Here is a 15,795-nt window from a genome sequence, read left to right as displayed (position 1 = left end):
CCCCCCTCTACTACCTCACCACTGGCCAGCACTCACTTTTAACTGCTCCTATCTCACACCTTTACTGTGTGAAAGAGCCCAGGTCATCACTAGGTTAAGAAACACTGGCCACAACCTAGATCGGAGGGCAAGGCAATGGCTCTAAGGAAGAAGGCATCCACAGGGCTCCTTGCTAGTTCTATTTGCAGCTCTCCCACATGACCCCTGGACCTATAACCATCCTCACCAACACCCATCTTCTTCTACTCCCAAGCAGAGATGATGTCCATGTGCATCTTTTGGAGGCAATGGCTCATCTCTGGCTCACAAAAAAACCCACCACCTATAAAATCCAGTGTAGATGCTTAACAGCTTATTTTAGGTTGAGGTACTTTCCTAAGTCAGCCTCCCATTCAAGTCCCTGGGCTATGTGTCTCCATGGAATTTCAAAGATTTAATTGCTTTTCATGGGCTCATGTCCATTAACCATTTAGGACTTTCCATCTCTCCATCTGACAATGAAGAGTGAGGCTAGAAATGTACAGGAAGGGCACAGCTCCAGCTAATTACAATAAAGGAGTAATCAGAGGCCAGTGGTCCAGCATGTCTGTGGACATGGTGGGGCCTGGACTGCACAGATCACTCTCAGGGAAGACCCACCATCTAAAAACCACTGTTCTGTAATTCCTCTTTTTCTTCCTTGGCATTAGTTTTCATACTTTCACAAAGTTAAGGCTTGGTTTATTTCTACAGAAGAACAAAGAATTGGATTGTAAATATGCCACTTGAATCTCTGGACTGAATCCAAGGTCAAAAGACCTATAAGAGGATAATAGTTGATACGAATAAAGTAAATACCACACCTCAACGCCCCTTCTCATGTATATTTCTGGGAAAATCAGGCCTTCCATGATTGGACAATAGAAACTACCACCCTGGCCACTCCCCATTTCCACTGGATCTCACCTCTCATCTCTTAGGAGTTAGAAGTTAGTTGCATGGGGAGCGCACAGTATCACAGTTTCTGCCAGGGTTGCCACATATTGCCACACATGAGGACTGCACAACTCCAGATGACACCATTCAAATAGGCTAAAATGTATATAGAACCCTTGGAATTGTAGAGCGCACAACCTACACAACCAGATGCTGGGGTGTTGCTGCTTCTAGGAAAAATTATAATTGTTCATATTGATGGAGCAGTTTATGATGTGTCAGGCATTGGGTTAAGGATTTACATGCATCATCTAATTTAATATTCATGATGACATCTTGAGATAGGAACTATTACTATACCCATTTTTCAAAGATGAAACTGGGCCTTAAAGATTTTGAGAAATGTGGTACTTTCGTGGTGGTCCAGTGGTTAAGATTCTGCATTCCCAGTGCAGGGGGCCCAGGTTTGATCCCTGGTCGGGGAACTAGATCCCGTGTGCCACAGTGAAGACCCAGCACAGCCAAATAAATAAATAAACAAATATTTTTAAAAATTCACCTCCTCAATTAAAAAACAAACAAAACAACTTTCAAAAAAAAAAAAAACGATTTTAAGAAAAATTTCCAAGTCATGGCTATTGCCCACCAAATATTTATTGTATGGCCTTCTGACAAAGATAATGTAAAGCTTTTCCTCTATTTATATGTTTTGGTTGTTTATAATATGAACCTTGAGATGATTCCTGTAGGGGAAAGAGCTCTGATTTGAAGGCAGGATCTGTGGTCCTAGTCAGTACCTACCACACCCTCTAGCAACTCATAACCTCTCAACACATAAATGAAAGTTTCCAGTTCTAAAACTTTCTATCTGAATGTCCTTGAAAAAGTGTTATCAAACTTCTGGATTCCAGTTACTCCATTTATAAAATAAAGCAAATATTTGCTCTTCCTACTATAGGATTGGTAACAATAATAAATATTAAAGTGATTTATAAATTATAAAGTTCCATACACCTATAACAGGACATCAAGAATGGCTATTTAGGGCTTCCCTGGTGGCGCAGTGGTTGAGAATCCGCCTGCCAATGCAGGGGACACGGGTTCGAGCCCTGGTCTGGGAAGATCCCACATGCCGCGGAGCGGCTGGGCCCGTGAGCCACAATTGCTGAGCCTGCGCGTCTGGAGCCTGTGCTCCGCAACAAGAGAGGCCGCGATAGCGAGAGGCCCGCGCACCGCGATGAAGAGTGGCCCCCGCTTGCCACAACTGGAGAGAGCCCTCGCACAGAAACGAAGACCCAACACAGCCATAAATAAAAAAAATAAATTAAAAAAAAATAAAAAAAAAAATTTAAAAAAAGAATGGCTATTTAAAAAAGCAAAATGTCCTTTATAAATCAGGCTGGGCAAATTTCTATGAAGTGAAGTTGTCAGGCAGTAATGCGAAGAGTGGCAGCAGGCTGCAGCTTTTGCTCACACAACTCTCCTTCTCTTCTCCTACCCGCAGGCCCATCCCTCTTCACCTTCAGCAGACAAACTGCCTTATAAAAGCACTCACTTATATTAACGATAACACTCTCCTCCAACATCCCACACACAAAACCCTTATGAATCTTATTTCTCTTTTGTAAATCTGTGAAAGAGTCAACTGGATTTAGAAGAATCCCATCTTTCAAACAGCTGTATGTATTCTCAGCATTTCAAAGGGTTTTCAGTAGCCGGTAGGAGTTCACCAAACCTAGAACTGATCTCATCTTCTCAAGACCCGGGTACCTTTTGTCTTGCCCAAGGACTTGATGCCACACACACCTATAAATGCATCTTAGATGCATAGTCCTAGGTGAGTGTGCCTCCCCCTATTGAATATACAAAAACCCCAGAGAAACACTCTGTTTAATCTAGGGACAGAGAAAAATAAACTCAGTAATTTCAAAATATTTTTTCCAGGATACTAACGATCTTCTTGTAAGCACTTCCCACAAACTTCAGAGTTACATATGCAGTTATTTTCTTTTCCCCCTGGAAACATCAATACCCAGAGAATCTCAAGAGTTGTAACCCAGAATATCCTGATTCCTGCCACTGGTCCCCATCCTGGCTCTCCTGCCTGTTGCGGCTTCTCAACATTTGAAAATATAGAACTGATTAATTATGAATGCTGTGGCTTGTCTGACCCACATCTCACCTTACTCTTTTGCTCCCTTGGAATTCCATTCCATAGTCAGAGGAATATCAATTTCAGAAAATAAGGTTTCCCTGATATCCAACCTGAAGTTTCCTTCTGAGAGTCTCATCCTATTACTTCTGTGGGCCACACTAAATAACTCTTCTTCTTCACTGCCACTTTCCCTCCTCAGAGATTTGTAGATTGTTACCATGGCTTTCCCTTCATCGCCACTTAGCCCAGCCATATATATTTAATTCTTTTCATCTTTCATCATAAATCAGTCCCTTCCACTCTTAAATTAGCTCTCTGCTCTTCTCTGGACTAGTTCCAACCCTCCCAATTCACCTCCAATAACTGATATCCCTCTGGGAGCTCCAGTTTCCTCTCTATCTTCCTTCTATCTCTTTGCCCTTTCCAGAAATGAAATGGGAAGGAACTGACAGTTATGTGAGGTCAAGGGTCAAGAGGTGTTGCATTGCATACACCTACTCTAAATTGCTTAGGCCTCTCCATGGTACATATAAAGTCCCAAATCATATATCCCCTTTCTTGGAGTGGGAAGGAGGGTATTAACAGGGAAACAGGCCCTCTTACCCCACAGGTCATTATCCTCTAGGCCTCTTCATGGAGGATGGCAGAAGCAAGATGTCAAAACATCTACAAAACAGGTTACAAAGTGGAGCTATGGGCAATGTGGTAGCCTCCAGGCAGACAACTTTTTCGAGGTTTGAGCTGTCCCAAGATAGTGCACACCATTTGTACAGTCCCAGCAGCTGTCTCTCTACCTCTTTTCCATGAATGGGTGCTCTGGGGAACTACTTCAGACTTCGAAACATCGATCCCATTTATGAATTCAAAACAACCCAAAAAGAAAAGACATTAGTATGTCATGCATTATAAGGCCTCTTAGACATTCTTTTGTTCTGTCAGATAGCCCAAACTGCAAATGATATGAAGGTATTGCTTTGTCCTGACTAGGTGCTTTCCATTTTTTACCACATTCCTAGCCATGGTCCTGCTCAGGTTTGGTACCCCATCTTTAGTCTGAGACAAATGGACTGCCCCAGGCCCCTCAACACAAGGGGTGGAAGAAGACCCATCCTCTCCTCTTCCCTCCCCACAGATAGTCCTATCAGCTAGATCACGCCCCTCTAGACCAGACCACTAGTTACTTGGGCAGAAGCAGGGAGAAATTTACTGAGTTGTGCCTATTTTCCCTTGCTTAATTGAAGATCCTATGTCACAGAACAGGTAAATGCCTTTTCTATAAATCAGAGCCTATATAAAAAGAATAAACCCATTTCCTCAAACATGATAAATAGCAAAATCAATCCAAGTGTGAGAACCTAAGCTTCAATTTTCATACAAGAAAATGAATGAAACCACAATAGTATATGCTGCCCCAAACATGAAACATGATATGGAAGGGTGTGTCCACTCCCTCCACAGGGAGTCTGCAGTGGAGATCATATCTAAATGAGGTTGGGGAGGCAGTGGTAAAGTGAGAAGCTAGGCCTCTAGTCCTGCATGGCCAGCTGCCTAACTGTAGACAGCATATGTCTCAGAGCAGGAGAGTCCAGCCTGTTCCAAGTGTGGTCACCACAAGGCCTGAAGTGCTTTTCAGTAAGCTGTCTGTCTCTCTGGAGGTCATGGGGAGCTCATCCAGTTACACTTAGTGTCTTATTTGATCCCATCAATAATCATTTGATCCCAAGCCTGATGAAAAATGCTTGGCCAAAATTTCTAGCCTTGTAATAGCAGAATCCTGGCTCTTTCTAAAACCAGCATTGCTAGATGCATCGAATGATGCATAAGGGCTTGGTCCAGCTGCCAAACGGACTGTGTTGCTGACGGAGGACTTGGGATGTTCATTGTGCTTCCCTACTGCCAGTAGCAGAGCAGCTCCTGGAGCACACTAATCTCTACATGAAACTCCCTCACTCAGCAGCTTCAACTCCCTATCTAACGCTTGACTGGAGTATATTCTTCAAAAGCATTAAGCGTGTGACTCTTCACAGTCAACACTGATAACTTCCAGCAACCTGCTTGTTTATAATAGGTAAGTTCAGGGCTGTAGAAAGGGCCCCTTTTGCCTATCAACATCTAGACTGCTAGGGCCTATGGTCATTTAACAAGAAGTGATGGGAAGGTTCCAGAGATGCTCAGAGACATGAAAGTGGAAGAAAATCTGCATTCCCAGAGAAATAATTTTTATATCCATTACAAAAACATTAGGCACTAAAAGAGAATGTAGTATGTATAAACCACAGAAGCCAAGACAACATTAAAGCACAGCTGTTCTTTACAAAAGTATCTGTAGTGTATGGAGGTTCCTTAAAAAACTAAAAATAGAACTACCATATGACCCAGCAATCCCACTACTGGGCATATACCCTGAGAAAACCATAATTCAAAAAGAGTCATGTACCACAATGTTCATTGTAGCTCTATTTACAATAGCCAGGACATGCAAGCAACCTAAGTGTCCATCGACAGATGAATGGTAAAGAAGATATGACACATATATACAATGGAATATTACTCAGCCATAAAAAGAAATGAAATTGAGTTACTTGTAGTGAGGTGGATGGACCTAGAGACTGTCATACAGAGTGAAGTAAGTCAAAAAGAGAAAAACAAATACCGTACGCTAACACATATAGATGGAATCTAAAAAAAAAAAAAAAAAAAAAAAAAAAAAAAAATATATATATATATATATATATATATATATATATATATATATATATAGTTCTGAAGAACCTAGGGGCAGGACAGGAATAAAGATGCAGATGTAGAGAATGGACCTGAGGACATGGGGAGGGGGAAGGGTAAGCTGGGACGAAGTGAGAGAGTGGCATGGACATATATACACTACCACATGTAAAACAGATAGCTAGTGGGAAGCAGCTGCATAGCACAGGGAGATCAGCTCGGTGCTTTGTGAACACCTAGAGGGGTGGGATAGGGAGAGTGGGAGGGAGACGCAAGAGGGAGGAGATATGGGGATATGTGTATATGTATAGCTGATTCACTTTGTTATAAAGCAGAAACTAACACACCATTGTAAAGCAATTATACTCCAATAAAGATGTTAAAAAATATATAAATAAATAAATTAGTTCCAAAAAAATAAAAGTATCTGTAGTGAGACAACAGTATTGGCCTCCTATCTCAGTTCACAGAAGGCACTGTCAAATTCATCAGACCCTGTCTCTTACCATGAGCTAGTGTAAATTCCAACACTGGACACAAAGGGGTCATTTTAGGTGCCAATGCCACTAATGCTAACGCTGAAATATGCATCCAGACTCTGTTTTCCATGGGGACCACATACCAGTATGTTTTCTCTGCAATGACTGAGAAACCTCAGCTTCTGAATATCCCTGCTGCATTAGACTATTGGGTATATGTGGGAGCATGTGTGTGTGTTGGGACAAGCATGGGAGATACTTGTAGCTCTACAATGGGCTTTTTTTCAATGCTTTCCATCCAATGAATACAAGACATTAGTAACCAGTGGAGCATAAGAATTTCATTTATTTCTGACAACAAGAATGATAGAAAAGATGCTGGGTTTTGCCCAATGAAATTAGTGTAGGCTTTTAAAAGGCATGCTTTCTTTTCCGTGCTTTCTCATTCATTTACATTGTGTATTTTATTGACAAGCCTTTCCCCAGTGGTCTTACAAGAGAAACATCCATTCAAAGCCACCTGGTTTTCCCAGTCAAAGGATATTATGGGAAGAATTAGAAGTAAGTGCCTGAATACACACCCCCAACTCAGTGAATATGGGAAGAAAATGAGAGTAAATGAAACAGAAACCCCATTTCAGGAGTCTCCAGCAGAGAGATCTGCAGTGAAACAGGGCTGCCAGAGACTGTCATCCAGATCTGTTGCTGCAGATATTCAAGCTAAGAATTGGAGAGAAGGAACTGGGGACAGGGAAAGAAAGGGAAATCAACTATTGTCTCTTCCTGGCTTCAGAGTGACTCCCCAAAGGAAACAATCTTGGCAACTTTGCTCCCTCTCTCCACAGCTCCCTCCTGTCCCCTGTCCCTTAGTTCCTCTGGGGCTCTCCCAACACATCTGAGAGGAAGAACAAGAGTCTGTGAGTGGATAGCAGCCTGGGGTTAGGCGGAGAGCAGAATGAATTAATGAAGAAGAGGCAATTTCTAGGTAAGCCAACTTTCGGATGGGATAGCTGGGTGGGATTCAGTAATATGAAAAGGAGTTCTATATTCCCTGAGAAAGTGTATCACATTTCCAAAATCTGTGGAGGCCAGGAAAAGGAACAAAGCGAAAAGAAGAAGGGCAACAGTTTTGAGATCTAGAACCAAGCTCTCAGAACACAGACTAGAGGGATTTCAACTGTCCCAGGAGCCCCAGAAGGGCATCCAATCTTGGCTGAGACCCTGTGTAAAGTCAGTATAAAGAGTCATTCTTCCAAGAACAGGAAACTTTTTTCCCAACTTGGTTGCTGGGGAGGAAAGGAGAGTCCCTTGGGGAGTGACTGCGTTCAGGGAGAAAATAAGAAAATACAGTCTAACTGGGGAAGAAGGTTTGTGGAAGGAGAAAAGAAAGCTAAGAACCGCGGGCTGAGGTTTTGGAAACGAGGGTTAGTTGATAGTGGTTGCAAATTGATGCCTGTAAGAAACCAAATCCCGAAACGTTCGGGCGGGAGCTGCTCACCAGTCCCGGTCGCGAAGATCTGGAAGAGAAGGCGGGGCTGGGAGGTGCGGATCGCAGAGGACAGCCTTCCCTCTCTGCCCACTTCCGACGCCTTCTTCTCGGGCATCAGGCGGATCCTCAGCCGTCCTTCGCCGTGGCGAATCCACCAGCTGAACAGCTCAGTGAGGTTGAACTGGAGCAGCCCCGCAGTCGCCTCCTCTGGGGGCCCTACACAGCCCTCAAGGATCGCCTCCTCTCCCAGCTCCAGCACCAGCTGCTTGGCGCGCCGGAGCTTGCGAACCGAGCCTCCCTTCAGCACCCTGGACAGCGTCCGTGCCCGGGCCGGGGCGGGAGAGCTGGCGCCGGGTGGTGGCCCCACCAGCCTAAGCAGTGGGGCGCAGTCAAGAGCCAGCGAGCCGCGCGCCTCCAGCCGGCCAGCCCTCGGCTCCGAAGGGGACGGCGGCGGCAGCAGAAGGTCCCGAGCATAGACGCGAAAGAGAGAGGGTACCACAAAGTCCACCGCCAGGCTCTTCCTCTGCAGACGCGAGTAGCTGAGCGGCTCCCGGGGCTGCAGCGCCGGCCCCATGGCTGGTGAGCCCACGCGCTGGCCGGTCTCGGTCCCGGTCCCGGAGCCTGAGGCTGCCGGTGAAAGCAGCAGCAGCAGCCACAGAAACCCTATGGCTCCCATCCCGCCAAAGGGGGGTTGTTTATACTAGTCTCCCGAGTCTCCGGGATCCAGCCTCGCCCTCCGCTCCCCCCACTCCCCCAAATGGGAAGGGGCTCCGAACAGTCGTTGGTCCTGAAGGGCTCCTTCCACCTGATCTCAGGAGGATTGTGCGTGCACTCGATTCCCTTTCCTCCAACTGCAAGGAGGCGAGCAGGAATCTCAACAAAACGCTGCTGGAGGCTCAGGGGCGTGTCAAGAGACCCTGAAGCGCGAAGGGCTCGGCAGCTGAGACCCTGTGCCTCTCGCGCGCCGTGCAGAATGCCGCGCCCCCGGCCGTAGCTCCCCGCGCTCTGGAACGAGAGAGACTACTATGGTTGAAGGGAGATGGCAATTGGGTACCGTCCTCTCCTGCCCCCCGCGGCCTGAGCTGTGGTGTATCCGCTCTCGAGCGGCCTCCAATGCTCCGCAACTTTCCTGCTGGGAACGGTGGCTTCGAGCTGGTGTCTGCTGTCCTGGCCGCCTCCTGAGCTGCTTTCGGCTCCTCTGAGCTCCTCTTCCTCGTCTAGGGGGGAAAAGGGGAGGGGGGGACCGAGGGCACCGGCTTCCTTCTCTCGCACCCTCCTTCGACCCTCCGCAGCGGGAGGTCTTCGGACTGCACTTCTCGCTGAACTTCTGGACCTGAATCGAGCCCCCGCCGCGCAAGTTTTCAGCGTCCTTGCTCTCCTCCGGCGTCTCAAGAGTTCCCAGGCACCAAAGCGGCCCTGGCGGCAGCAGCGGAGTGAAAGCATTCAGGGCCCGAGAGCCCGAAATCTTGCTGCCCCCTCCTCACTCATCGGCAGCTCCCGCGTCTTTTGTGGCTGGCCAGAGGGCGGCCGGAAGTCGCCTCTGTGCCCCGCGACCCTCCGGACCGCGGCAGCGGGGGTGCCAGCTGCTACCACCGCTGCCGCCCCCGGAGCCGCTCTATCGCAGCTGCCTGGGCGTCCGCCACTTACAGCTGGAGGAGCAGAGAGCGCGAGCCGGGAGCGGGCCGGGCCGAGGCGGGGGCGGGGTTCGAATGCCAACTCCTCTCCGCAGCTGGGCCCACGAAGCCCCGTCCCGCCCCGCTCGCACCCGCCAGCCAATGGCGCGGAGAGGTCGGCTTCCTATGCAAATCTGCAGAGGCCTCGGCTTTCATTGAGAAAAGCACAGAGCCCGCCCCGCCCTCCATCCATCCCTTTTCCCTCTCTCCCTCCTTCCCCTCCTCCAGATTCCCTGCCCTATTTCGCTGCTGTGTGAACAGGGGCGTGCTTTGGATGAATGGTAGGACTGGAAGAGGCCTTTGTAATCAAGCATTCTCTCTAATTTTGCATTTAAGAGAGCAAACGGGTCCGACTTCGGAAAAGCAGTTCTGGAATAAAACTGGAGGCCAGGGGAAGGGAGGGGGGAGGGGCAGCGCGACACTGCCAACTCGGAGCTTGGATTAGAGCCCTGAGACAGAATCTTCTCTGACCCTTCCATTATTTGAACGCATTCCTGGGAACCTAACGATCCCACCATCCACACAGGAAAAAATGGCGGGGGGGAGGGGGTGGGGTATTGGGGGGGAGGGTGGGAAGCAGCTGGCAATCTCGCAGAGTTGCGATTCAGCTACAACAAATATTTCAGACCTCAGTCACCCCGCGTTTTCTCAGAATGGTGCTTAAATATGTGTCACCTCCTTTACTCTCTGCAAGGTAAATATTTTAAACTCTAGTTTTAGAGATAAGGAAACTGAGTCGCAGAGATCTTAACTGATTTTCCTAGGGTCACATAGTCCTACTTGCCTCCCAAGCTCTTACTCAGGTGCTCTTAACCACTGCTCTCCCATACCCTTCCATGAGTAACAGGCTAAGAACATATAGGAATGACTTAGCTAGAAGGAATAATGATCTGGCATTCCTGTTCACAGCCTTGGGAGTGAGAGTTCAGAACTGCAGGCCATTTTTATTCAGCTGTGAAGTCAGGGCTCTATCTCCAGTCTCTCCCTTCATCTCTCCTGAGATGCTATCACAGAACCTGGATAATGGCTGTGTTTATAACAAGTGGTTCAGTAGAATCGTAGACAAAACTACAATCTTTGGTGCACAGAGTGGAGTTGAATCTCCCTCACTGAGCAACAAAGCAAGACCCGACCCAGAGAAGAAATAATGCTCCTACCTTGGTGGTGGAAGGGAAGGAGGGAGAAAAAGGAAGAGGAAGGAAAAGGTATGGAGGTTAATAATTTCCTAGTATGTGAGCAAATATGTTTGGATTTTCATCCTATTTCACTGGCATGCACACTAGTGAAAGAATAATTTTCTATTTGAAATATTTTTTTGGGGGGGGAAAGAAATTCTGATATTTATTACAAGTAATAAGGTGTCATTTTAAATTTATTTATTTATTTATTTATTTTATCTATGGCTGTGTTGGGTCTTCGTTTCTGTGCGAGGGCTTTCTTTAGTTGCGGCGAGCGGGGTCCACTCTTCATCGCGGTGCGCGGGCCTCTCACCATCGCGGCCTCTCTTGTTGCAGAGCACAGGCTCCAGACGCACAGGCTCAGTGGTTGTGGCTCGCGGGCCTAGTTGCTCCGCGGCATGTGGGATCATTCCCAGACCCGGGCTCGAACCCGTGTGGCCTGCATTGGCAGGCAGATTCTCAACCACTGCGCCACCAGGGAAGCCCCTCTATTTGAAATATTAAAAAGACTAAAACGCAGGTCCTTTCACTCCCCACTCCAGCCCTTTTTTCTCTATATAATTTTTGTCCAAAGTCAAACCGACTCCAGAAATTTGTCAATAACTATGAATCAGCTACAATCAATGGCCAGTAGGGGGCTGCAGAGACTTTCAACTTAAGACACCCGCCAGGGTTTAACATTTTCCCAGATAATCACCAGGACCACTGCCTTTGCACCTAGTGAACACAAGGGTCTCAATTCTCATGCTTTTATAAATTTTCTCAAATTTCCCTATAGAGAGAAGTGCCTCTCTCTATAGATTAAATCACACTGAATCTCAAAAATGTTCTCTTTTTGTTAGATAATTTAGAAAAAGAGTAAGAAATGAATATTGATAGAGGCTATCGGTCACTATACATATGCATCTGTAAGAGTGTGTGTGTGTGTTTGTGTATCACATCACATAGTGGCCTTTTGGGGAAAGGTATATATTATTGTTTCCATTATAGAGACAAAACACCTAAGGCTCAGAGACGCAAAATAACTTGCCCAAGGTCAAACAGCAAGTAAATAAGAGTTGGAATTCAAACCAGTGATTCTTTTCCTCCGAAATTTACACATCTCACTGAGACAAATTTGGCCTCTTTCTCATGCCTACAGCTATAATTTTGACACTTCTATCCTATATCATTGCCATCTAAGCATGGGAGATGAAAAAGAGCAGTTAAGAGCAAGTGGAGAAGATAGAGACAGAAAGATTAAAAGTGTGAGCAGAAGTGATAACTAACATGTCTTGTGCACATATTATGGACCAGCATATTTCAAAATAATTTTCATGTATTATCTGATTTAAGAGTTGCACTAACACTATGAGGGGAAGTAACAGTATCTCTATTTTACAGATCACAAATGGAAGCTCAGAGAGGGTAACTTCCCAACAATAGACTACACAGGTAACAGGATTTATTACAGAATTGGAACCTGGATACCTGACTAAGAAGTCCATGGTCTCAAATCCTGGGTGACCTCACAAGACAGAAAGTGGAGTGTGGGAGAATAGACTGAAATGGGTACAGGTGAACAAGGAAGAAACCGAAAGCCCAACTCAGAAAGAGAGATATAGGGAGTGGGAGTAGCAGGGAGAGCAGACAGGAGATACTGGAAGCCATGAAGACACAGTTAATGAGGTGGGCTGCTCTGGGTCACCTTGTTGATAACTTGGAAAAGAAAAGGACCAAGAAGGACACTGAAAGCACCAAGACCCTCCTCAGGAAATTCCCAGTTTCTGGTAATAGCCAAGTGGACAACTTAGATAAGGAGGCATTTGAATTCTCTATAAGAAGAGCAGTAATAAAAACAGCACTTCAAATCCAGGCAGTGTGATTTAAGGCAAAACACACATAAGAACTGTAAAATCTGACTGAGACCTACAGGGTTAAGTCAGGCATTCAGTTGGTCAAAAAGAAGGAGGAGGAGGACAAAGGAGAAAGGGAGAGAGAGGAAAAGAGGAGGAAGAGCAAGAGAAGGAAAAGAAGGTAGGAGAAAAATCAGTAAGATGAGCTGAAGCTAGACGTTAGAAGATACTTACTGCTAAGACATTTGGAAACTCACAACCAGAGTAGCTTACCCTGGAACAAGCAGGAAATGTGACCTAGAAGAAACATTCAAATGAACTGTGGATTTGTGTTCAGGAAACCAGATTTTAATCACAACCTTCCTTCTCAGAGGCTCTACGGATCTTGGGAAAATCCTTGATTTCTCTTGGCTCATACATCAAATAAGAAGAAGAACCAGGTATAGTTTTAAGACACTGTCCACTCTGAATTCTGTGTGAGATTCTCCAAGTGGCCAAAAGGTCTTATCCAAGACAGAGGACCACAGCTGACAGGTACTAGAAGGAGACTATGAACATCCAAGGGAACCAGAAAAAGAGTTTGAACCTAATGCTGAAAAGAGGAAAAATAAAACAAAGATTTCTTTTTAAAAATGTGTCTGTACTAGTAGACAGACTTGAGCTCTCAATCTATAGCCTGCAATTGCTGGCCAGTCATACATAAGATACCTTCTAATAATCATCATGCTAATAGGAAAGTAGCTAGAGTTATTAATTGAACCATTATTTATTAAGCACCTACTATTTGCTTGGCTTTACATGAGGTGCCAAGGAGAGATACTGTGATGAATAAAACAGACAAGGTTCCTACTAGCATGAGGTCTTGATAAAATTAAATGAGAAAATCCGGAATACAAAATTGAATTCATGTCTATGCTATAACTAAGCAAAAATTACAAATACAAAAACAAAAAACTGGAGGAAAACATTGATAAATAGACTTACTGGGGGTGGCAAATTATGGGTGATTTTTTTTCCTTTTACAAATAACTTCTAATAGTTTTGTATAATAAATAATAATAGAATTTGATTCCCATAAAGAAAGTATATCAGTCAGGATAGCTAGGTTATGCTGTAATAACAACAACAAAAAAAACAAATCTTGCTAATGATGAAATATATTCTCATAACTCATATCCATTTCAGGTCAGCAGAGACCTCTGATCATCATAATCATTTAGGGATCCAGGCTATGGAGCAGCTAACCTCTATTGTGAACTTAGAGGGTCCTGCACCAAAAAACTAAAAGTTCCAACCTGGAAATGACGCATCCTTTCTACTCACAACTCTGGCTGGAAATATCCATATGATGACCTATCTTATCATGAGAGAGCCAACAAGGTGGAGAAATATCCAACAAACAGCCCCAGTGATTCCCAAGGAGAAGGAAAACCTGGAAGTGTTGACTTAGATGACTTAGACCAGGTAGGGTCTAGAAGACTGGTGTTACCCAGAGAAAAAACTATCTTAACTCTCCTGGGATCCACAGCCAACAGGAGAGCCCAGCCACATGAGACAGCACAGCCTCTCAGTGTTTGCATATGTCATCGTGGAAAGACAGAAAAGCTTGGTCTGCTCTCATTCCTCACAAGGCATGATATAAGAGGCCGCAAAGACACAGAAAAAACCCTTCTCAAACACCAAAGAGTGACAGCTCTCTCTCGGAAACTATAAAAAATCTCACATTTACCGAAGAGAGAAGAAACAACAAGAGAGATCAAAGCAAACAGTTCACCACTATGTATTTCACAGCAATCCCCGTGTTTGCTGAAGTACAGTACATTAGGGAAGAAGGCCATGAGCTATTACTGCAACTAGCACGTGTTGGTCTTATCACCTGCTGCTATCCTAATATTTTCTTGTCTTTTTAAATATTCTTTTTGGCCAGGGAAGATGAAAGTAAAACTTTTTGGGTAATTTGATTATCAATGTAGTCCTTTTGAAAAATCTTTTAAGGGCTCCAAACCAACACAGTATCCATTCCATTTAGTTCTTTCTGACTTTCAGCCAACACAGGTTAGTGCCCTGGCCTGTGACTTTTAGTGGCATCAAGGAGAAGGCTTTGGTATCTTAGAGCCTAATCATGTCTGTGTGATAGATCAGATACATCGTAGACAGGTCAATCTCTGAGCAATAGATTGCATCTAATTTACCTGCTCCAGTTGTCCTAATGACCAAAATAACAGGCAATTCCCACTGGCCAGTCCTATCTGATCCATCATTTCACATCTGCATTGTCCTGCCTGGTCTTCTGTCCCTGACTTTCTTTCTTATTCAGACCCAGGGGTGACTGAACCCCTTTGACTGAGCCCTACCCAGATGCAGAGACGAATCTCGGTTCTATTTAGGAGGAATTAAGATCAGATGGCTTAGCATCAATTGCCTTTCAAGCTAATCACTGAACCCTATTTCGAATAACTGCTATTTTTGTCTTGTTCCTGTGATCAAGCCACACCTTATCCCTAATTTCTTAACGGGCTGAGCTTAGCCTTGTTCTTACAGGACCCTCCCCCTAGTCCATACCCTTCCTCTGAAATCTGCTCTCCACTGACTGGTTTCTATGAGCCAATCTCTTGTTGGCCCAGGTGTGTGTATACTAGTTCCCAGTCTTCTCTCCCATGGATGCCCATCTTCCTCCCCTTCCCCCTTCTTCTGATTGGGCCCACAACCAAGAGTAAGCATTGCTTATTATCATGGGACACAGGCCACGGCCATGGTTGATTAGACCAGAAATGAACACCTGACTCTAGAGAGGCCCATCCCCAGGCTAGGTTGAGCCAATCAGATCCCTCTCCAACTAGGAAGCAGAGACTGTGTGGAATTGACATGTGAGTCATGAATAGTGGGGCACCAGAATGCCCCCTTTCCTAAAAACTGATGGTTTCCATCAGGCCTTGCAATAAACACCTCAATTTTTAAGAAAATTTGGGATGGACTTTGCTCCTGGCAAATCAAACTAAGACAAGGTGGGACACTTGCCCTTTCCCTCTCACTAGTCCTTCCTGGCACTAACTCCTTAAAAAGATCCTACCTAGACACTGCTCTCCAAGCATAGGGGTATCTGACCCCAACACTACTCACCCTGCTATCCAGAACTGACCTGGGTTATCCCATTAAGACTGAGCCCCAAAGTCCTCTGATTTCTCTTCTTTGCTGTGAACTGAGTACCCAGGTGGATTTGGCCAGTACTGGGAAACCTAGATGCAAAAAGACCGTATTTTCAAATCCACAAATCTGGACATGTGGTCTGATGCAACCTCTGTGTATAGCAGGTTTCCACATATGAGGGAATTTGGATGCTGCATTGT

The 15,795-nt window shown here is 45.3% G+C and overlaps 1 protein-coding gene across 1 annotated transcript in view; it reads right to left on the bottom strand.

Annotated features, from left to right (window-relative positions):
• Positions 1 to 8,438, bottom strand: part of ALK (ALK receptor tyrosine kinase) — a 726,132-nt gene extending 717,694 nt beyond the window's left edge. The window contains exon 1 of the mRNA XM_057557895.1: positions 7,772 to 8,438. Coding sequence (XP_057413878.1) covers positions 7,772 to 8,438 — 667 coding nt within the window. The remainder of the gene's footprint in view (positions 1 to 7,771) is intronic.
• Positions 8,439 to 15,795: the final 7,357 nt, after the last annotated feature.

This window comes from Balaenoptera acutorostrata, chromosome 12 (assembly GCF_949987535.1).
Source record: "Balaenoptera acutorostrata chromosome 12, mBalAcu1.1, whole genome shotgun sequence".
In the NCBI taxonomy this organism is placed as follows: Eukaryota; Metazoa; Chordata; class Mammalia; order Artiodactyla; family Balaenopteridae; genus Balaenoptera; species Balaenoptera acutorostrata.
Note: the sequence above shows the minus strand (reverse complement) of the source record. Positions and strands in the feature narration are given on the sequence as shown.